Raw genomic sequence first — 23,317 nt, 5'->3', positions numbered from 1 at the left:
CTGTGCCGACTGCTAGCTCGGAGCCTGGAGCCTGTTTCGGTCTGTGACTCCCTCTCTCTCTGACCCTCCCCTGCTCATGCTGTCTCTCTCTCTCTCTCTCTCTCCTAGAAATAAATAAAACATTAAAAAAAATTAAAAAAAAAAAGAAAATTAGTGATTGTTCATATTCTGCTTACATCCCATGGAGTGGTTTTCCCACCATATGCTGATGACAGGGATGTACATCACAACCCATGTGAGGTTTTGAGAATGTTAGTTATAAACAGACTGACTTCAGAGGTCCCCAATGAGGGACCAAGATGTGCAGTGCAAACGACTCCTCTTCATGCCTCAAGGGGCCAGACGGTGCCTTATCAGAGGGTGTTCTGGCTGCGCCTGTGCACGGGCCTATGGTATTTTCACTCAGGGCAAGAGAAGCAGCTGGTAATGTCCGCTTCATTTGAACACTTCTTTTTAAGTGGCTTTTTCCCATTTCTGTCTCAAATGGGAAAATAACATCTTTAGAACAAGGAAAACAACCTTTCTTTCTGAACTCAAAACATTAACCATTATTTCCTATGGTGATCCCAAGCTCGCTGCAGATGCGGCACACAAGGAAAGCTCATACAGCAGAAATGCCATCACATAAACCGCTCTCTGTATCTCCCCTACTCACCGCTCTTCCTCTTACTTCCCTAAGAGTAACTTCCAAAGCATCTGATAAAACTCCACATATGTATTAAGATGATGCACAACATTTCGCGCACTGACATCAGTCAGTTCTGGGAGCAGATCTTGCTTTGAGTTAGTTTCAGATGACAAGGCCCAGTTAGAGGGAGTCTACACTCCGAGGCTATCCCACCTCGGGAGAACCTAGCGCCTGCCAGGAGCCTGCTCCTCATGGTGAGGTGCCCTCTGGTGCTCACCAGCCACCTGCGTCCTTGTCATCTGTGCGCGACAGTGGCTGGGCCAGACTGCAGACATTAGTAACCTGTAATTATTACATTAAGATTCCTAACTGGTTTATTGGTTATTTCCAAACTGTACCCAAAATATTTAGACTACTGAGTGCTCAAAGTAAAGACATGCTACGCTACTTCCGATCGTCCATTTTTTTCAGAGGACGTCTACTTTCTCCAGCCTTCCAAACAGCAGCATGTAGAAGATACTCCAGTGAGGGTTTGTATTACAAGTTGAAGGATAAGTTTTAGGAAAGGATATTTCCAAGTCACTGAAAGCCGCCTGTGAGAAAAATGAGGAAACAGCAACGCTAACCCAAGTGAATCAAGCAAAAATACTAATTGTCCTCATATAAACTATTAAGCACAAAATATAAACAACATATTGTAACTTTATTAGATTTTTCTATTTTACTGGCTGTTTGGACTCAAAGGCCTTAGTAACCTGTAACTTTAACACCTCAGGTGTCAACAGTACAAAGCACAAATCTGACTAGGTGGCACAAGACCAGTCAAGCTGTCAAACAGAGCACCTGCTGACATCACAGCTGTGGCCATTCGATGTATTTGTATTAACTCAATCACAAACATAAGACAGTTGGTATGATGTGAGAGTTCACTGCTGCTGCCGTGCAAGGCATCACCCACGAACAGCCTACCAGACCAGGCCCAATTAATGGCAGATACCAGCTGGTGCCACTGTGCAGGTAAGCCAAAACTCTGCCTCATATTTAGAAGGAGAAAAGTACCAAGTCTATAAAAAACTATTTTCTTTTGGGCTCCTATTCCTACACCCACATACTCATTCCCTGCTCAGTATGTCCCATTATCCATTCATCTAATATCCGGATAGGACTCTGTGGGTACTTTCCAAAGTGAGAGCGGTGCTTAGGATCAGGGAAGGAGGCAGATGCGTGGATAAATGGACCAACTGACAAGAGGAGGGCAAGGAAAGGTTTCAAAACTTTCTTAGTTAATAGGATGTTCTTCATGACACCCCTCAGAATGTAAACAAAGCTCGGTGTTAAAAGGTTCATTCTGATGAGTAAAGACTTACAGGACTGAGTCAGGCAGTATCTTGGCCTATGTGCACCCCCTTCTAATAGATTTTCCTAAACCTGTGGGGCAGTCAGGGAGGAAGCATAGCCACCCTTGCCAACAGAGGGCAGCAGGACTCTTCCCGGAACGTAACGTTGCAACACTGGCTCCTGAAAGCAGCAGCCGCCTGCCAGCCGCTTTGCGACAGGCAGTCATAGCTGCACAATTTGGAACCGTCAGGTCTCAAGTCTGGTGTCTGAGGAGCGTTTCAGTCCACCTCCGTGCTGTGAGGGGCGGTGGCGCTCGGTGGCTGTGGTGGGTGCTCTAGCCTTTGATCACGGCAATCGGTCTCAGTTTAATGGCCTTCTTGCTGATGCCGGCGTCATGGCAGGTGTTCACCACGTCGGTCACGTTCTTATAGGACTCAGGAGCCTGCAGGGGGGTCAGACATTGTCAAAGACTATCAAAATGGAGCCCTCGAAAGCATTAAATTTCATGTGGGATTACAGAAATGCACATTAATGTGCATACGGAGTTTCCTCTTGTCTATCAAATAAAGATTAAAATGACGAATGAGCTCAGTGTTGGTAAGGGTGATCGTGAGATAAACACTTCCATCCTGTTTTATATTTTTTCTGTAGTTCTCATAATTTCCCCATAGAACATATGTTACTTGTTTTACTAGGAAAAGAGGTAAATGTAACTGAACAAAACATAGACACCAATACCCAACAGAAAAGAAATGCACCAAACTATCCTGTCAGTGGTAATTATCTATGGATGGTAGTTACTGGCTATTTTGATTTTCTTTCCCTATATATTTCTGCAGTTATCACAATTTCTGGAATGAACACACATTACTACCTTCACAATAAGGGAAAGTTCTGTTCAATGCATGTATCTCACTGCCAGCGTATGTGCATACGTTCATGTGTACACACACGTACACGCACACTGTGAGTCTCCAGCAAAACCACCACCCACGCCTCCCACCCGGTCACTGTCCTTCCACACACCCGTTCCTGGTCATGTCAGCACAGGCGCTCAGGCCTCCTGGCTGACTCCTCTCGAGCTCATGTCCCTTTCCCTGTAAGTTCTAACTTCCCCACCGCAGCCCCTAGAACTCCCTCCAGGGAGTCGTGTGCAGAATCCTCTCTCTCTTCCCCTCTTCTCCAGAGAGCCCCTTCCCCTTCTCGTTCTTGCTGAAGCACAGACCTCCCCTAGGGTTATTACTCTCACCTCCAACCTCTGAAGTAGTAGCTATTTTCTCTCCTAAATGGGGTCCTGTCATGAGGCCCAGACTTGCTCTTCTTGGTTCTTTCCAGACCATTCATACTCCTTCCTCCGTAAGTACCCCCAGCTTTGAGTCTCACAGTCATAACATGTTCCTACCCCTTCTTGATACAGTTCTCTGCTAGACTCTGAATCACTCCCCAGCATTACCTGAAGATTTCTTACCCTTGGCTCACTGTCCCTCTCTCGTTAATAATTCCAAATGATTTCAGTATCTAGGAAGAGGACCCTTTCAGTATCTTGACTTCTTAGTTCCCTGAGTTTTGCTCCTTCAAGTTTATTTATTTTGAGAGAGAAAGAGGAGAAAGAGAGCACAAGCAGGGGAGAGGCGGGGTGGGGAGGAGAGAGAGAATCCTGCACTGTTAGCACGGAGCCCAACATGGGGGCTTGATCTCATGAACCATGAGATCATGACCTGAGCCGAAACCAAGAGTCAGATGCTAAACCAACTGAGCAACCCAGGCGCTCTGAGTTTTGCTCCTTCAGTGCTTACCTGGGCCATTCACTCCCACCCAGGGCCGTGCCCCAGAACTTGTCATTACCAGCGATTACAACCCCTCCATAATCTCAGTTTCAAGGATGTCAGGCTGGTGACGACAGCTGGGTTTCCAACTCACTCCCCTCCTGTGCTCCATCTCCAACAAGACCTACAACCCCTTTGCAACACCCTCAACAACTTTGCTTCTCTTCCACTGCACCGTACTTGCAAACCCGGTTTAAGTTAGCCCAACATCTAGTCCAGGCCTGCACCTGCACAGCTGAATGTAGTTGAAAAATACCCAACCACTGAATTTAGCTCAAGCAGGTGCTTGCTGTTGTCCTGGCAACTACCCAAAACCTCCCCAGGCTGATTACTATTTCTCTTAAATAGTCATCTCCTACCTTCTCCTGGAGCCTTACTCTTAGTTGCTCGTACTACTTTCTATTACACTGAAAACAGAGAAACACCTGGAATAGAATCTCCATAAACTCTCATCATTATCTTCTCTGACTACCTGCATCCTACCTTCTCTGCTTTTATTAACGATTCATTATCTGAGCTCCTGGCAAAACCAACCTCACCCACCTGCACACCTGATTCCATCTCCTCTCTCCAGACACTGCTCCAGTAATTCCCTCTGCTTTCCTGCATTACCAACTTCTCTTCTAGATCATTCTCATCAGGGTGCCAGACCTTGTTACTCTTCTGCTCAACATTCTCCAATGTCTTCCCATCATCTCACTCAGAGTAAGAAGAGCAAAAGTCTTTTGAAGTAAGAAAAGGCAAGGACCCACACAATTTGGTGCCCTGGCCTCTCTGACCTCATCTACTCATGGTGGCCTCCTTGCTATGTCTCGAACACTCAGGTATAACCTTGCCTTAGGGCTTCTGCACATGGCTGTTCTCTGTGCCTGGAAAGCTTGCCCCTAGTTCCCCACATATACTCCACAGCCCACCCCCTCACTGCCTTCAGGTCTTCACTCAAGTATTACCCCCTACACCCTACTTAAAACTGCACCTACTTCCTATTTTTCCCAATCCCTGTCCCTTTTGTACTTTGTAGTACTTACTGTCATCCAACACATTACATCTTTTACTATGTGCTAAATTTCACAAGAAAGGGATTTGTTGGTTTTCTTCAGAGCACCTAACTATAGCAGATGTTTAATAAGTGTTTCCTGAGTTAATGAAATAAATCATATGCAAAACATGCAACTAAGGAAACTACCAACTGTTAATAGAGATAACTAAGGAAAATACCAACTGTTAATAGAGGTTATCTCTGGCTGGTGGAACTTTACGTGGCTTGTTTTCTTCTTTGAGTTTCCAAACTCTCTTAATTAAATAGGCGTTATTCTTAAAATCATAGAAAAAATTAGTAGTTCTTAAAAAATAAGGCTTTGTAAGACTCTGTGATTCAGTAAACCTACTTTTGGGACTTCACTGTAATTATTAAAACAGTATGAAGACACACATTACAACTTAATTTATAGCAGCAAAAATTTGGAAGCTACTTAAATGTCCAATATGGGCAGAAACTCATGGTACTTAACTGGCAGAATATTTGGCAATCATTAATAATTAATTGTTTGATCCTTATAAACAATACTACAGTAATGTGCTAACTTAAAAAAAGGACTACAAAATGTTTGTAAATCATGATTATAATTAGTTTTCCAAAAAAGCATTTAGGGAGGCTATTGCAGTCAGCATCTTAAAAAAGGAGGTAACAGTTGTGTTAGGGCACTGAGTTTCTGGATGACTACTTTTCTTTTAAACTTTAAAAAAAGTTATATTGCTTCTAATTTGAATATGTACATATCGGTACATAAACATACACATAATTTAAACAAAACCTTGGCTCCCTTTTGAATCAAAATTATTTCCCTAAACAGTTTACCCTTGCCTTTTAAAATCTGCTTTCAAACTTATTTTATTTATGTATTACATGTATTTAGAGAGTGTGCACAAAGATGGAAAGGGGAGAGTAAGAGAGGGAGAGGGAATCTTAAACAGGCACCACGCCCAGTGTGGAGCCTAATGGGGGCTTGATCTCACGACTGTGAGATCATGACCTGAGCCAAAATCAAGAGTTGGATGCTTAACCAACTGAGCCACCCAGGTGCCCAGCTTTCAAATTTAAGTATACAGCTGTGCAAAAGAAAAGTTAAAATGAGTCAGCTCAAACAATTTTTAAAGTTTAATATGTAGAAAGGTAAGAATCATTCTATGGACTTGGCTTATAATTAGTCTCCAAACAAAAGACAATGATAAACTATAATTGAGGTTGTTTAAAAAAAAAAACCCAAACATAGTATCTTAAAGCAATACTAAAAATTATTCTGTGTAGTGACCTTAACCACAGACAGTTTTGTGTTGAATATTTATCAAATTTTCACTCACCTCCTCCATAACCAGTTTGGGTGAGGCAACGCGGATGGCGATCCCCATATCTGCCAGTTTGTCCAAGACATCCTGGAAATCTAAATTACGTCGAGATTTTGCTCGGGACAGTGCACGGCCCTGGATTGGGAACAGAATGAACTTCACTTATAAATTCTGAGCTACAATCTATGTTCAATTCCAGCAATTATTTAAGCCCTTGGGATTATATGCCTTTTCCTTGACTTCTTTTTAAATAAAAAAAAAAGTTAAAAAACAACAATCTTTTTCTGTATTATTAACCTTATTAGCTGTCTTCTGTTACAAGTCTCATCATAACCTTCTGGAAAACAAATTTCCATCTATACAAAACATTCAGTAAAGATTTTGTTTTGTGTTTCTAAAAACTGTCAATCCAAAATAAATACATTGATTTTAATTGTAAACAGTATGTCTATTATCACAAAAACTTTATGCTTTGTGATTTAAGACAATTTCTCAATGTCAACATTACTGCCATTTTATTTATGTGCTTATTAAATGTTTATTTATTTTTGAGAGAAAGAGAGAGAGAGGGAGAAAGAGAGCGAGCAAGCAGGGGAGGGGCAGAGAGGGAGGGAGATACAGAATCCGAAGCAGGCTCCAGGCTCTCAGCTGTCAGCACAGAGCCTGACGCGGGGCTTGAACCCATGAACCATGAGATCATGACCTGAGCTGAAGTTGGACATTTAACTGACTGAGCCACCAAGGCACCCCAACACTACTGACATTTTGGACCAGATCATTCTTGGTCGTGTAGAATGTTCAGCAGCAACCTTGGCCTCTACTAGATGCCAGCAGCAAAGCTACTCCACCTCACTGTGACCAAAAAACAAAAACAAAAACAAAAACACCCCCCACCCAAACCAAAACAAAAACACAACTGCTTCCATGTGTTGCTAATGTGTGGTGTGAGCTGTTGTGCTGGTTTTGATCACTGAGTTAAAATTAGGAATTGGGAGGCAGCTGGAAATGAGAAAGGATCAGAGAAAAAGGAGGATTTAAATATACTTGTGAAGGTCTGTCCTAGGAGAAGGTACTTTAATTTCTGTTTTCTACTTCACCACTAGCTAAGCACTCTCATGGCTTAGAACAGGGACTGGCAAAATGGTCTGTGGGCCAAATCTGGCCTACCACCCATTTTTGTAAATAAAGTTTTACTGGAACACAGTAATTCCCATTCCCATTTGTTTATGTATTGTGTACGCTGCTTTTTCACTACAATGGCACAATGGAATAGTTGCTACAGAGATCACTTGGCCCAAAAGCCTAAAATACTTACCACCTGATGCTTTACAAAGTTTACCAACCCCTGACTTAGAATGTAAGAGGAGATATGGTCAATAGGTGTGTATGCAGTCTATGCCTGGGCTCTGATTTGCAAATCCTCCAAATCTTGAGTGGACCTACCTAGTAAGGAGCAAATTATGCAAATGACTAGGTCCAGTGAATGGCTGAGATAAGCTTTGATGTAAACTTGCATCAGTTAAAGTTATATTCGTTATGCTGGTGTGACAATTTCTCAGTCTGGACTTTGTGGCCATGCAGAGACGAGGCACAGCCTCTGGCCCTACAATGACTCCACTAAAGTAGACATACTAGGTGACCTTAGTCAGTTCCTTAGACAGTGTACACTATGGGAATAAATTCAGGTAGAAGGCAAGATACATCCAAACTTCAACTTTGTTAATGCTCAAACACATCTACCTATCGAAATGCAAAATGATGATGAAATGGAAGACAGCATTACTACCTAAGTTTCTGTTTTCCTTACCGCTCCGTGACAAGTTGTTCCGAAGGTCTCAGTCATGCCCTGTTCAGTGCCAGTAAGAACGTAACTACAGGTGCCCATGGTGCCACCAATGAGCACTGGTTGTCCAGTGAGCTGAGGATACACAAATCAAATATATTACAATTTAGAAAAGCGTGAGCTTTTGATGCCTGGGATTTACACTTCCTCTAGCATTGCAAGACTGTGGGAGAAACCTGGGCCTCTAGATATATTGTTTTCACAACTGTATTATAAAATTATTTTAATTCTTTGATAACTGAGAGAGAAGTGGAAGGGAGTGAAAATGTGAGGACCAGGAAGGCAGCAGAAGACATACAATATAAGAGCAAAGCCAAATTCAAACATTTGGAGAAGTATTATTAGGAAGAACTATCCCAGGCAAGGCACCTTGCCCTCTCCAAGGTCTGGTTTCCTCATCTATAAAATGGGAGCAGACTAAGGGCCCTTCTACCTCGATCACAGCCAGGTATCAATAGGAGAAGAGAAATGAAGACCGTGTTTAATCTTAATCTTGCCTTCCAATCATTCACAGGCCTTGGAAAGATCACCTTTATGGAGTAAAATAATCTCCGTGCAGGATATTTTAGACAGCCCACTGCAAGCAGATGCTAGGAGTCGCTACTTCAGAGAAGACTGGAAATCACCGTTCTCAAGGATGACAGATTTTCTATTCACAACTGCTGCCTTTCTCTTTATTTATTATCTTTTTAAAGTTTATTTATTTTGACAGAGAGAGAGAGAGCAAGTGAGCGAGCAGGGGAGGGGCAGAGAGAGAGGGAGAGAGAGAATCCCAAGCAGGCTCTGCACTGTCAGCACAGAGCCTGACACAAGGCTCGATTTCACAAACTGAGATCAAAGTCAGACACCCAACCGAGCCACCCAGGTGCCCCAGCCTTTCTGTTTAAATTCACCCATGTTTAGAGCTCCCTATATCATGCCGCCATGGCTTGAAACCACAAATGGCTTAGTACATACTTGATAATCAACAGCAATGAGGGGATGGTGAGGAGGAAAAGCTCGGGTGGATCCTTTCCTGTGCACCAACAGCGTCCGTTCCTTTCCATCCACCACATGCTGTTCGACTTTGGCAATATTATGAGAAACATCATAGATCACGTGCAGGTCCAAGTCATCAGGAGTTGTGTTGAAGACCTTGGCAAAAGCCTAAGGGGAGAAACCTGAGTTAAAAGCAGCCAGAACCAGCTCTTCAGAACTCATCTGATTTCAGTTCATCAGTTTCTGAAGGGAGTGAGGCGTTTAAGAACTCAAATACAGAGGCATTATTAATCTTCACATAAAAGACAAAACCATCTTTTACACCACATTGCAAATTCTACTCCATAAATTCCAACTCTGGTTGAAAAGCCGCTGGGCTATTCTTGATCCCACACTCAAAACTTCTTCCTCAGCCTTTTAATTTTCGTGGATGGCACTTCTATCCTCTCTGCTGCTCAAGGCAAATTCTAGGAACAATTCTGGGCTCTCTTCTTCCCTCATTCCCCAAGCCTGATACCCTGCTGATTTAGTTTAGTTTGAGGAGACACCAAGAGCCTGGACATTTCCAGTATTACATTCATTTTGAAAACCAAATTTTATAGGCTGTTTTAAACTTCACCATGAGTAACAGAGGAGCAAATTCAACTGTACCTGACGAGTTAAGAAGGTCATGGAAGAGCGGTTGACCCAGGCATAGTTCCCAGCAGCTGCCATTCCCTTCAGGTAGTCCTGACCCTCTGGGGAAGCGATCCGAGCACAAGCCAACTGCCGGTCATTGACTATGATCTTGTCTCTCTTCATGGCTTTTTCCATAGCAACCAGTGCATCTGGACGAGAGAGAAGCAAGTCTAAACCAGCCAGTTTTCCCTTTATAATTCAGATTGTTTGCAGAAAAGCAAGCTAATTTCAAGCTTATTCTTTAAAAAGCAAAAAACGGGGCGCCTGGGTGGCTCAGTTGGATAAGCGTCCGACTTCGGCTCAGGTCATGATCTCGTGGTTCATGGGTTCGAGCCCCGTGTCAGGCTCTGTGCTGACAGCTAGCTCACAGCCTGGAGCCTGCTTCAGATTCTGTGTCTCCCTCTCTCTGAGCCTCCCATGCTCACGCTGTCTCTCTTTCTCAGAAATAAACATTAAAAAAAAAAAAATTAAAAAAAAAAGCAAAACACAACTTTCCCTTTGAAGTGTTTCTATGTTCATCTTGGTCAAGACACACTTATTGAGCACCTTCTGTCAGAGCTGTGTGACAGAAGTTACGTGGGCTACAAAGACAACACCTTCCCTTCAGGAACTTTTAAAGGGGAATGAGATGTGTGCACAAATAGTAACAACATGGTCTCAGTCATTCCTTTCCTGGCATGAGAATGTATGAATAGAAGTAGTAAAGTACATTTTATTACCATCATGGTTTTAAAAAATAATCTTTCAATGACGTAACAGAAAAGAGAGACAGGTTGCTAGAACTGCAGGAAAACCAAATTGATAACAAAGTGCAGAGAGGACTCAGTAGAAAGTTTAGTATTACTCACCAATGCTCCATATATTTGCCAGATTAATGATGCTAATGGGTTAGGCTGGCCCAAATTATTAAATTCCCATAGGATGAAAAATGCACAGAATGATGAACTATATAACACACAGATAAGGTTTACAATAATTCCCATATGTCCACATGCTCATCAGTCCTTTCACACATGCTTATCATCAAAGCGACCTTGCTGCTATTCCCCTGCCTCCTCTTTCGGTCATGAATGTCCTTTGTGCGTGACTATCCAGACTGCAATAGTACGTGTTCATGCCACTCCCAAAATCTTTTTCCTACACACTTTACATCGACTCTTCTATAGTATTTTATCAATTATGAGCTTTTCATTTTAATGAACCTGACATCTTTTTCTTGAGATAATTTGAGGGCAGGACCTTGCCTGTTTCCTCCGTGAATCCACCATGATACTTAATCTTGCAGTATAGGTATGTAAGACATTTGTATATGCCATAAATGTATAAATACTTTACATGAAATATGCTATTTCATTTAATCCTCCATGACACCACCATCTGAAATAGTAAAAACCCACACTGTTCCCAGAGTAAAAACCCACAGTATGATTCCAGGGCTTTCTTTCTTAAATCTCTGTTTCCATAAATGCATGCTTGAGCACCGAGTCAAAAATTAGTTCCAGAACATACCTGTGGCTACTTGGTGGCCCAAGCCTCTGCTCCCGCTGTGGATCATCACACACACCTGTCCCTTATGGTCAATGCCCATTTTCTTAGCAGCGTACTCATTGAAAATCTCATCCACAACCTGGATTTCTGCATAGTGGTTGCCTGCTCCCAGGGTCCCCAACTGCAAAAGTAAGAATGTCTGATAAAAATAGCTTCTATTCTGCTTTAAAAAAAAATTCATTTAAGAAGCAAACAGGTAGAAACAACCAATAACAAAAAATAATCACAATGTTTTATATAACAAAGACACTTCTGAGCCTTAGAAATGCTTCATGCATTTAAAGCAATACACAATAAAAATACAGTACAGTAGTTCTTGAAGTTTACTGTATCACTATCTGCTTGAGGTACACACATATTAAAAGCTTCATAAACCAAAATCCAGACCATTAAAGGGCTCATAGGACATTTTAAACATTGTGGAGAAAAGGGTCAAATTTTGGGATGAACTCTGGTGAATGTGGACTCTTATACAAGGTCCAAATTCAAATGATTTTTGAAACATCTATGAGTTCACTGACACCTACCACTATCCACCATTGAAAGAGAATGTCCCATACCTGGAATTAATAGATTTAGGAACTCCGTAATCGAAGCACTGGAAGAGTCGTTAGAGGGCGTCTAGTTTTAACCACTCCAATTTTCAGACAAGAAAACTGACCCAGAGAAGCAAAAGAGACTTGCCCACAGTCACAGTGAATTAGTGGCAAAGCCATCACAATTAGCTGTAGATTTCAAACATGTGGTATATTCTGATCTCATTGGACACCATGAACTAAGGTCTTCTCACTTTAGGATCCAGAAAACTCTCAGCCAAATCTGCAGATTGTCAAAGTATGTACATATACAACTTGGGCATACATTTTATGCCTTATAATCATATCCCACTTTTCTCATATCCATTTCTAATTCAGGACATCTTATTTTATCTTATAAACATCTGTGAGCTCCTCATGGCTTTCCAAAAGAGGAAGAACAAAACATAAACAAGTTTGTGTTCTTTTTGATACACTGCGAAAAAACCTGGGGATATATTTGCTATGTAGAAGGCAACTTTTCCCCTCAACAAAAACATATGGAAAAAATGAGCATGCCATCCTTCCAAAGTGTTACCTGAGGAAGGCCTCTTTTCTTAGCCCTTGCGGAGACCTTGTTGGGATCGGCCTGCAACATCCTTCCGTACTCCTCACAGTGCTCCTTGTCTTCAGCCCAGGCATAGCCTTCCCTTAGGGACCAGTCCACACCCATCTCCAAGGCCTCCTCCAAGTCTCTGAGTGAGTAATAAGGTCTGGTCATTTCACAGCCAAGGCCGAGCAAACGCTAAGATGACCACATCTCAACAGGGCAGAGGGAAGCAGTTTCACTTACTGCTTATTGCCCGCGTACCAGACACTGCCCTAGATGCAAAATTTATGCTTTCAGAGATTCCAGTATTTTGAGGAAAGCAGTTACATAAATAATTGCAACATAAGTGGCAAAAAACAAGTTAAGTGTCATATTAGAGATGTTATAGTCTTTAAAAAAATTTTTTTTAAGTTTTTTTTTTTTAAGAGACAGAGTGTGTACCAACAGGATGGACAGCTTGGGATTCTTGCTTTCCCTTTTTCTCTCAAGATAAATACACTTTAACACAATTTATTTATTTAAGAACTCCCACCCAACATGGCGCTCAAACTCATGACCCTGAGATCAAGAGTTGTATGATCCTCTGATTAAGCCAGCCAGGCACCCTTACTATGATCTCTTTAAACCTCAGTTTCCTTTCACGTAAACTGGGAATAACACTAGCTTTACCATCTAGATGAAACAACAGGATATACATATGCTGTAGCACAGTGCCTCCCATGTGGGAAGTGCTCACTGTCAGTTGGTATTATTCTATTATAAATTCTGTATGTCAAAGGCTGTTCTAATGAACATCAGTTGACTAATGCCTCTAATAAATGGGCAGGACCTCATGCTTAAAAGAACAATTCATTACCACTTCCTGAAAAGTGATTGAACAATCCCCATCTCCTAGGCGGCCTATATTAGATATGAATATGAGGGTCATGTGGTCATTTTCTTTCTCACTCCATTTATTGGAAAGTTGTCCTCTTACTTGGCATTCATGGGGATGACACCTTTTGATCCCACCCCAACAGGAATGTGGTCAAACATAGCCTGGGCGAGCTGCTCCTTCACTGGCTGGACATCGCTTTCATCTAAATTGGTTCTGAGCAAGCGGACTCCGCAGTTGATGTCAAATCCGACACCACCTACAAAACAGAGAAGTTAGTCAGAGATCAGCAAAACCAGGTAGTTGGGCAATGTTACCTGTGGTTTCTCACCATTAATACGGGTTTGAAAGACACCTATTCTTTTAAAAGTTAACTTTAAAATAATTTATTTTTTATTCTTTAATTTTGAGAGAGAGACAGAGAGAGTGTGAGTGGGGGAGGAACAGAGAGTGAGAGACACACAGAATCCAAAGCAGGATCCAGGCTCTGAGCGGTCAGCACAGAGCCCAATAAGGGGCTTGAGATCACGAACTGCGAGATCATGACCTGAGCCGAAGTCGGACGCTTAAGTGACTGAGTCACCCAGGTGCCTCAAGGTTAACTTTTGTTTTAAAGGAGCTCACAAAGTAGGTAAAGTCTGATGGCATCAAGATGTTTAAAGTTATATACATACTACAGGTACTTGGTGGGCCAGGAATGTGGTAATGAACCATGAGAATCATCTAGACTAGAAATTAAATTAAAATGGGAATTATTTGCTTCTCTGTTTCTATGGATCATTCTTGTTGGGGGTTTATGAATTCTATTAGCTTTTTCAAGGGGCCAATATTTGGTCTTGTTCATCCTTTCTACTATATATCATTTCATTAATTTTGTTTATTATTACCATCTCCCTATCTTTTTTGGGTTTGTTGTTCTTCTCTAGCTTTTTGAGATGGATGCTTAGATTACTGCTATTTCAGCCTTTGTTCTAATTTGTACATTTAAGACTATGTTTCTATCTAGTTTGGCATTAATAATAAGCCAGTTTCTAGACACAGCATTTTTTATTAACATCGTTACAATTATTTTGAGTTCCTATTAAGATCTTTTTTTGACCCATGGGTTATTTATTTATATTTATTTATTAAAGTTTATTTGAGAAACAGGGAGAGTGGAGGAGGGGCAGAGAGAGAGCAAGAGAGAGAGAATCTTAGGCAGGCTCCGTGCTGTCACGAAATGGGGCTCAAACTCACGAATTGTGAGATCATGACCTGAGCCTAAATCAAGAGTCGGATGCTTAACCGACTGAGTCGCCCAGGAGCCTCTATTTATTTATATTTCAGAGAGAGAGAGAGAGAGAGAGAGAGAGAGAGAATGCATGTGCATGAGGGGTGGGCAAAGGAGAGAGAATCTTAAGCAGATTCCACACTCAGTTCAGAGCCTGACACAGGGATTGATCCTACAACCCTGGGATCATGACCTGAGCTGAAATCAAGAGTCAGACACTCAACGGACTGAGCCACCCAGGTGCCCCTGACCCGTGGGTTATTTAAACACACACTACTTAATTCGTAAATATATGGGATTTACCCCTAGCTTTTGTTGTTCTTAATGACTTCTAACTTAATTCCACCACAGTAGATAATACCCTCTGTACCAGTAGTACTTAAGTGTGGTCCAGAGAAGCTTTCAGGTCTGTAAGGGTAGCTAAATAATGCTAGGGCACCTGGGTGGCTCAGTTGGTTGAGTGTCCGACTTCGGCTCAGGACGTGATCTTGCAGTTCCTGAGTTCAAGCCCTGTGTCAGGCTCTGTGCTGACAGCTCAGAGCCTGCAAACTGCTTCAGATTCTGTATCTCCCTCTCTGCACCTCCCCCACTCACACTGTCTCTCTCTCAAACATAAACACTAAAAATTAAAAAAAAATAATGCTAGCATATTATTCACTTTTAAACTTACTCTCTTAAGAGCAGAGTTTTCCAAAGGCTACACGACAGGTGATAGATAATGAAACATACTTGTGTGTTACTGTTTTAAACATTTCTCAGTTTTAATTTCTGGAAAGGTAAATACAAATAAAAGCCTTTGAGAACAACGCACAATCTTTTTTCAGAGAATAAAGGGGTCAAGTCCAAAAAGTTTGAAAACTGCTATTCTGTAATTTAAATGCTTTAAAATTTGAGACCCGATTTATGGCTCAGCAATGTGGCCAATTTTGGTAAACATTCTGTGTGCGCTTAAGAAAAGGTGTATTCCACAGTTCTTAGATGCACTGTGATGTGTGTGCACACACACATGTATATTAGAGGTCAAGGTGTTAACTTTGTTAACTGGATTGTTCAAATCTACATCCTTACTGACTGAAATCTGCCCTTATCTCAGGAAAAAAAGAAAGCTAAATGCAGGGCTCATGTATTTGCACTTTTTCTCTGGTCTTTGCCTCACAAATTCTTATTGTTCCAAAAGCTTTCCTGTGCTTCCAAACAGATGTGTTTTTGTCTTTTATTTTATATTTTTTATTCAGTCTTTCTTGCTATTCTTGGCAGAGGACTGCTCTGAAACAAGTGTATCCACCATTGCAAAAGGCAGAACTCTCAAGATATAATTCAAACTTTCACTTCTTTTTCAGACTCTGAAAGCAAAGACATTATCTGGTGTGAAGTATTTTCAGTGAAAGCACCCACAGCAGAGAGGATGTATACAAGTAGACATCAACCACAATGATGATGAGAGCAAACACGTACAAGCCTGGTACTGTGCTAGGTATCTTACACAGCTTAACTCATTTAATCCTCACAGTAATGCCATGTGGAGGCAATATCAGCTCCAATTTGCCCAAGAGTTACCGGGACACAAAGAAGGCACATAATTTGCCAGTGAAGTGTTTCAGTTCCTTCTGTAGCCAATGTCTAAAAAGTGCATGGCATAGAGGAGCCCAAATAATTCTGATAAATGTATGCTTTACTTGATGTTTTAGTAGCTTCTGAGTGCTCACAACTAATTCTCTCAGTAAATGAGAGGGCAGGAAAGGACAGAACATGGTGAGACTGAGAGGTGTCCATACCCTGTCCCAGAAGGACTATGCTTCACACCTGACAGCAGATGCGCAAGGCGACCTTACCTGGGGATACCACTGCTTCGGGGTCATTCATATCAAAGGCTGCCATATTCCCAATAGCAAACCCATAACCTGAATGGACATCAGGAAGACCAATAGATCGCTGAAAGAGAATTAGAAAATGAAATACATCTTTATCAACCCAGCATTCTGGTTGCCTGACAAGTCAAATTAATTCTCAAATAGGTTGTGGGCCAAAGTCTTCCCAAATCAAGATTTTGTTTTCATGAAATCTCTATTGGTGGAAATAAGTGTTAAGACTCCTAATCATAAAGCTAACTATAGCAAGAAAACCTCTTTTTATGAAGTCTGACCATTAATTGAGGAAACCAAAAACAGAAAAGCCTCAATATAACATGATATAGGATGACCACACACCAGCTTTAAGGTATTATTACATTTTTTTTAAGTTTAGTTATTTTGAGACAGTGCACAAGAGGGGGAGGGAGAGAGAGAATCCCAGGTAGGCTCTGCATCAATCAGCACAGAACCCAACGCAAGGCTTGAACTCAGGAACTGTAAGATCATGACCTGAGCCAAAATCAAGAGTTGGACACTCAACCGACTGAACCACCCAGGTGCCCCTAAGATAGTATGACATTTTAAAGATAATCTTTAGATATGGACAAACTGTGGTCATGTCAGGCTAAATGAAGGGAAGTAATCTGATTTATACAGATCCTTAGGTTTAAGCAATCACAGACAAATATAATCCATTTGATGGTATGAATACTGTACACTGTGTACATCTTGGGCCTGGAAAGGGTCCTGATCCAGGAAGAATGCAGGTCAAACATGTTAAGGACATATGCAGACACCAAGACACTTAGAAAATGCACAAGCCAAGTCTTTTCATTTTCCTCCAAGTGCCAGCACAGTAAATGGTACAAAGACTGCAAAAAAAAGTCCCCTGTGAGGATTTAACATCTTCCTCTGATGGTGGACCCGGAATGTCAGAATATGGAGGGGGCCCCACTTGGAGCCCCGCCAGGCCTCCCTGTTACCACCACCACCATCCTTTTCCAGTCATGTCTACAACAGCTACACTGTCTTTTCCGTCCCACAGTCCTAACCATTAAACTTCTGTCCATTCTTTCTCTAGGCATCCTCTCAAATGGGGCCAGAGTGAAACTTTCAATGGTGGTACCCTGATCCAGGACTATGACAAAGAAACAAGAAAACAAAACTACTTAAAGTTTCTCAAATGCTTATAGATTCTAGCAAAAGGGACCCAAAACTGAGATGTTTCCCAGACTCCATTACTTCTTTAAGTGCCATGGCTATTTCTAGATGTTTGAAGATCACTGTCTAAATGACACCACTAGCAGTTACCCATGGACATTCATCCACTCAGCAAGCTTTCAGATGAAGAGAAAATGTAAACGATTAGAACTCTGAACATGGACTCACATGAACAATCCCAGGCAGGGCTGCCACGTTGCCAATTTGTTTCATGGCTGGCAGGAAGCCACCAACACCTGAAGACAAAAATTCAACATTAGAAAAGGGGACACAGGTGAGTTTTAGCATTCAGTATATTCATACATTTCTAGCTTGCATTAAATGAAGGGTAGTGGTGACCACCAGAAGGGGTGTCTGAGATGCAGGAGGAAGGCAGCACGCGCACATGGCGGTAGTGAGGGCATCCACAGGGACCACAAGCCTGGCGTCAGTGTTCTGTGCATACCATGAGAAGGGTACTTGAGAACATTGTACTGAGGGATGTAAAACAACTATTAAATGGTTATGTTGCCAACGTAAAAAAATGTATTCTTTCAGTAGTTCACATTATTTACCCCTTCCCCCCCAAAAAACAAACCAAGCACTTTTTTTACTGTAAGTGACAAAGAGGGCAATGTGGACGAGCTGGGAAAACACTGGACTGAGAGGCAGGGGATATGGGGCTCTAGTCCCAGCTCTGTCACTTGGTTGTTATGTCACTGTGGGCGAGTCAGGATGTCCTGGTGGGGAGAGGAGTGGGATTTAGTTTGTTGAGCTGAAAATAAAAGGGTTAAAACTAGGTTCCATTTTTATACCATAATCACCATTAGAACATTATATTGGAACTTTATACATTTATCTCTAAATATTACTGCAGTTCAGCAAGATATGTGTAATAAAACTCTCCTTTATAGATAAGATTAGCTGAAGTTCAGTGAGGCTACTCAGTGTACTGGACTTTGGAATCTGATACTCCTGGCTTTGAGTTCTGCCTCTGTTACCGAGAAGCTCTGCAACCCTGGACAAGTTAAAACTACTTAATGTCACTGAGCCTTGACTTACACACCTGTGAGATGGAGATAACATCTTCCTCTTAAAGTGACTCTAAGAATTACATGAGATAATCTACGTAAAGCACTGAGCAGAGTGCCGGGCACACAGAAAGTGCACAATAAGTAAGAGCTCATTATTACTGCCCAAGGTTAGCTGCAAAAGCAATCAAACAGTTTCTTAGGAAGGTAGGCAGCCAACAATGTGATCACAAATAAGTAACAGGTTTTGATCTCATTTAAGTCTTGATCATCAGCTACAATACTGTCACATTTTAAAATTATATTTGAGTTACTATTTTCAGACCACAGAGAAGACACTATGTAAAACTCTAATGGACTTACCACCACCTCGACAGGCATTTCTTAATTCCTCAAACATTAATTTTTCCAGAGCATCATTCACATAGAAAACTCCTTCAACCTGGTACCAAAGAAAAGGAAAAACCATGTCTGAGCACATGCCCATGGTGTCTAGGCAATGGACAGAATATAAATACTGTACCTAATACTTATTTTGCTTTATTCTTTATAAAACACTTTCTCATTACCTTAAGCAAGCAGAAAACTTGCAAAGACTACAAGATGCTCCTATCTTTAAATATATGTTAATGCTGCAATGTTCACAAATTGTTTTGTTTATTCTCCTACTCCCCAAGCCATACTGAAGAACTCAACAGGTAGGGGCGCCTGGGTGGCTCAGTTGGCTGACTTCAGCTCAGGTCATGATTTTATAGTTTGAGAGGGGCACACTCTTCATGAGTTTGAGCCCTGCATCAAGCTCTCTGCTGTCAGCGCAGAGCACGCTTCAGATCCTGTCTCTCTCTCTCTCTGCCCCTCCCCTGCTCGCTCGCTCTCAAAAATACATGTTAAAAAAAAAAAAAAAAAGAACTCAACAGGTAAAATATTTTTGCATGTGTGATAAAGCAAAGTCTTCCAACTATGCTCTCATTGAGCCCCAAAGTTCTACTGCTCTTGTGCTTCCAAAAATCAGTGGGTCTTAATAGATGAATCAAAAAAATAAAAATGCAGTCATCTGACCTTAGTGTACTTTTTCTGTGCTGAAGACAATAGCACATTACACTTTATTGTTTCCTATGCTGATTTACAGATCTATACTTAGGTAAATAGTGAAAAATTTTTAACACATAGCTATGCAGCTATGTGCTTAGTGCTATAACCTATATAGTTAGTTTTAAGAGGATAAAGAAGCTTGATAATAGAATACAAAATGGCAATGGAAGACATAATTATGTAACACCAAAGGCCAGAACATTTTTATCAAAGACCAACTATTCTGAAGGAGGTGCCCACTAGTGGATAAAGACTTAACACTTAATCATCTGGACAAATTTCTTTCTTTTATCAGGAAGAGGATTTCCACATGAATGACAATACCAGTTGAAGGAAAATGTCTCCAGTACAATTTTCTAAGTGCCACATTTATTTTTATACACATATTTTAATGGATATTTATTTTTGTGAGAGAGTGTGTGCATGCATAAGTTGGGGAGGGGCAGAGAGAGAGAGAATCCCAATCCTCTGCTGTCAGTGCAGACCTCGATGTAGAGCTCGAACCCACGAACTGTGAGATCATGACCTGTGCTGACATTAAGAGTTGGTCGCCTGACTGAGCCACTCAGGCGCCCCATAAGGACATTTATTAATTCACCAAACATTTACGGAGGACTTCTGTTTAGGCACTGTACTGGGCCACTAGGGGAGAGACAAAGAATATGTAAGATCCCGTTTTGAGGAGTTTCCAGTCCAGGATGCGGCCTAGACTAGAAAATGGAGGGTACAGGAGGCAAGTGCTGTGGCAGGAGATCCCATGGAAGCAGCGGATGCAGAAGTGGCTCAGCAGCCCAGGGAGCCTGAGGCGCCTTCCCAGGCGTTCACTGTCTGAACTAGCAGTTCAAAGACAAGAGACATTACGGGAGCGACAAAATTCTTGGGGAGACAAAGGAGGCACAAAGATGACAAAGATGAGAGGGGAGTGTTATAGGGAAGAGGATTCTTAGTGCAGCACGCAGGTCTTAAGGGAGGAATGGAGATTAAGTAGGATACGGTAATGACTGTGAAGTTCCCTAATCTCGCTGAGAATGGGAACGCAATCCAGGTTTAGCATCAAAGGTCTGTATCTTTACTGAGCCTGGGTGGCTCAGTCGGTTAGGCGTCCGACTTTGGCTAAGGTCATGATCTCACGGTTTGTGGGTTCAAGTCCCACGTTGGGCTCTGTGCTGACAGCTCGGAGCCTGGAGCCTATGTCCGATTCTGTGTCTTCCTCTCTCTCTGACCCTCCCCTGTTCATGCGCTCTCTCAGAAACAAATAAAAACATTAAAAAAAAAAAAAAGGTCTGTATCTTTTTAAAGAGCAGCATATGGAGATTTCAACTCTCCCCTCTTAGGCGGGAAGTGGTAGTGAAGTGGGGTACAAACAGTTAAACCAGAGCTGCCTAGCAGAAAGAGACTTGCTCCGGGCAGAATCAGCAGCAGCAGTGTGTGCATCAAAGTCAAGCTAGAATCACCAGACACTGACAGTGTGTCATTGTTAGGATCAGGTCATGGTTACTTCCTATTCCCTCTTCCAGGGAACGAGATTCCATCAACAGGAACTGGCTAAATGGGAAACGCAAAAAAGAATCTTAGGACCCTGGGCTTGTTCTCCTCTCGGCATCTAGCTAGGTGCTTTGCTCATGGGGGACACTCAGCAAGTTTTGATACAGAGTAAAAGAGTGAAATGGCTATCAGGAACTTTTACCAAGACACGGAGTCACAAACCTTCAATGCATTTATAGGGCACCTTAAGGGATTTCAAAAGCTATTTGATAACATATGCACCAAAACCTTACAAACGCCTTTTTTTCATTCACTTTAATGGAAGATAACAGACACAAATGGCTATGAAGCCCTAGGGATACAAGTGAGCCCAGGCTTTCACACTCCGCTGCACTGGGTCCCTGAGCCTCCATCGGGGAATACATCCCTCTGTCAGAGGAAAGACAAGTAAAACGGATATCAAGTCCTGGCTGAGCTTCTTACTAGGGGAGCAGAGGAAGCTGTGTCACCACTCGATCCTTAGCGAGGTGAATATTAAAAACAGGCCACCCTGCTCTGTGAACTTAAGCTGTTGTGAGACACAAAAAACGTCTTAAAAAACCCACACAGAACAGTGAACGCTAACCACCTGCTTCAGCCATCAAAGGTCTGTAAACGTCACGCAGATGGCCAGCATGACTCAGGAACGGAGTTCGTGTCCCAGCAACTCCACCCCGGACTGGCTGTGCCACCGTGTAAAAAAAAAAACCACTAACGTCTCTGAAGCTCGGGAATGTAACATCTTACAGGGCGTTTCTGAGACTTCTGTGTGCAAGCGTTCACGGAGCTTCCCCAGGCACGCTCCGCCCGGCTGCTCCTCGTGGCCTAGCGACCGCTCCCGCCGGGAGGTGGGGCCGGTCGGAGGGTGGGGGTGGGGGTGGGATCCGGGCTGTCGGAACGCACTGCCCGGGGTAGGGGCTGACCCGGCGCTAGCAGAGGGTCGGGAGGGCGAGGGGGAGGCCGGGCCGGGAGGGCAGGGAGGTGTCGCGGGCCCCCAGGCGAGAAGGCCCCGTCACCGGCTCCTGCTTCTTCGCCTCACCTGCATGTTGGGCACGAAGCCCTTCTTGATTCTCCAGCAGTTTTTATTGATCTTATCCAAGAACTGCAGCTCATCATTATAGCTGCGACTCATGTTGGCGGCAACGGTGGCGAAAAGTCCCAGCTCCGCTTTGAAGAGCAACTGCCGCGCTGTCCCACAGCCTGAAGGGCCACCTTCCAGCAGTCAACGCGCAGGCGCGGCCGGCTCCGCCGCAGGATGGGCGACGGCAAGCGCCGAGGCTCGAAACTCGTGGGGCCAATCGCTTTTCTCGGGTAAAGTTAGACTGCCCTCTAGTGCTTATTTTTTCGGATATTTACTTGTCCTCTTCCAGGCTTCAAGCTAATCTAAATGCAGTCGTTCTAAGTGAAACGCAGTCATCCTTCGTTTTGGAAGTGCTTGTCTGGATCGGGCCCAACTGCTGTAATGAATATCTGCGTGGAGTTTACATTCCCGGCAGAGAGGGGAAGAAGATGTCTAGAGATGAGAAACGTGTTTCAATAAATATAACTGGAGATTTGTAATGTTTCGGAAAGAATTTATGGATGCACAAGAAATAACTTTTCTGTCGGAAAAGCACATTCCAAAGAATGAAACGTGACAGTTCATCATTTATTCCACCAAACACTGATGGCGGTGGTAATTGTGGCCAGATATGCACGACGAAGGTGACTAAATCGCAGTCCCCTGTGGACAATTAGGGACCCTATGCTTATGCTCTTTTATACGCTTCGCTTGCTCACAGTAGTAAGTGATCTTTACGTGATTTCGGCTTCTAGTCCTGCCTCACGTAAATAGCAGTGACTTCGAAATTGGGAAAACTTGGATTCCGTTTCTACCTCTGCCGCTTTACCAGCCTTGTGTGATTCATTTCTCTTCACCTTTATTTCCTCATGTATAAAATGGGACCACAATTCTTAAGAGTATCTGACTGTTAAATGAGTGATGCTCATGGAGTAACCAGCATGGGGCGTGGTAGGCACTTCAGGAAAGGGCTCTTTTCCACTCCCTGCCGGATTGCCAGAGCCACAGAGGCGAAGTTTGTGTCTTCTGTTCATTTCTTATGTTATCCATATGGGCTCCCCTTTCCTCCTTTTCTGCCTCAGTTTCACCCGGATGATTAGGTGCTC

General features: G+C 42.6%; 1 protein-coding gene across 1 annotated transcript; it reads right to left on the bottom strand.

Moving 5' to 3' along the window:
• Nucleotides 1-1,310: 1,310 nt before the first annotated feature.
• On the bottom strand, nucleotides 1,311-22,505 carry RTCB (RNA 2',3'-cyclic phosphate and 5'-OH ligase). The gene is made up of 12 exons (XM_039230472.1): nucleotides 22,191-22,505; nucleotides 18,899-18,977; nucleotides 17,694-17,761; nucleotides 16,287-16,386; nucleotides 13,287-13,443; nucleotides 12,299-12,455; nucleotides 11,147-11,306; nucleotides 9,611-9,786; nucleotides 8,939-9,127; nucleotides 7,946-8,056; nucleotides 6,154-6,273; nucleotides 1,311-2,408 (listed from the first exon to the last, which is right to left on the bottom strand). The coding sequence occupies exons 1-12, from the start codon at nucleotides 22,281-22,283 to the stop codon at nucleotides 2,301-2,303; spliced, it is 1,518 nt and encodes a 505-aa protein (XP_039086403.1). The 5' UTR covers nucleotides 22,284-22,505; the 3' UTR covers nucleotides 1,311-2,300.
• Between the last annotated feature and the right edge of the window lie 812 nt (nucleotides 22,506-23,317).

The sequence above is a fragment of the Hyaena hyaena genome, unplaced genomic scaffold, assembly GCF_003009895.1.
Source record: "Hyaena hyaena isolate Hyena2069 unplaced genomic scaffold, ASM300989v1 scaffold_46, whole genome shotgun sequence".
Lineage (NCBI taxonomy): Eukaryota > Metazoa > Chordata > Mammalia > Carnivora > Hyaenidae > Hyaena > Hyaena hyaena.
The sequence above is the reverse complement of the archived record's forward strand: the minus strand, read 5'-3'. Positions and strand labels throughout refer to the sequence as shown.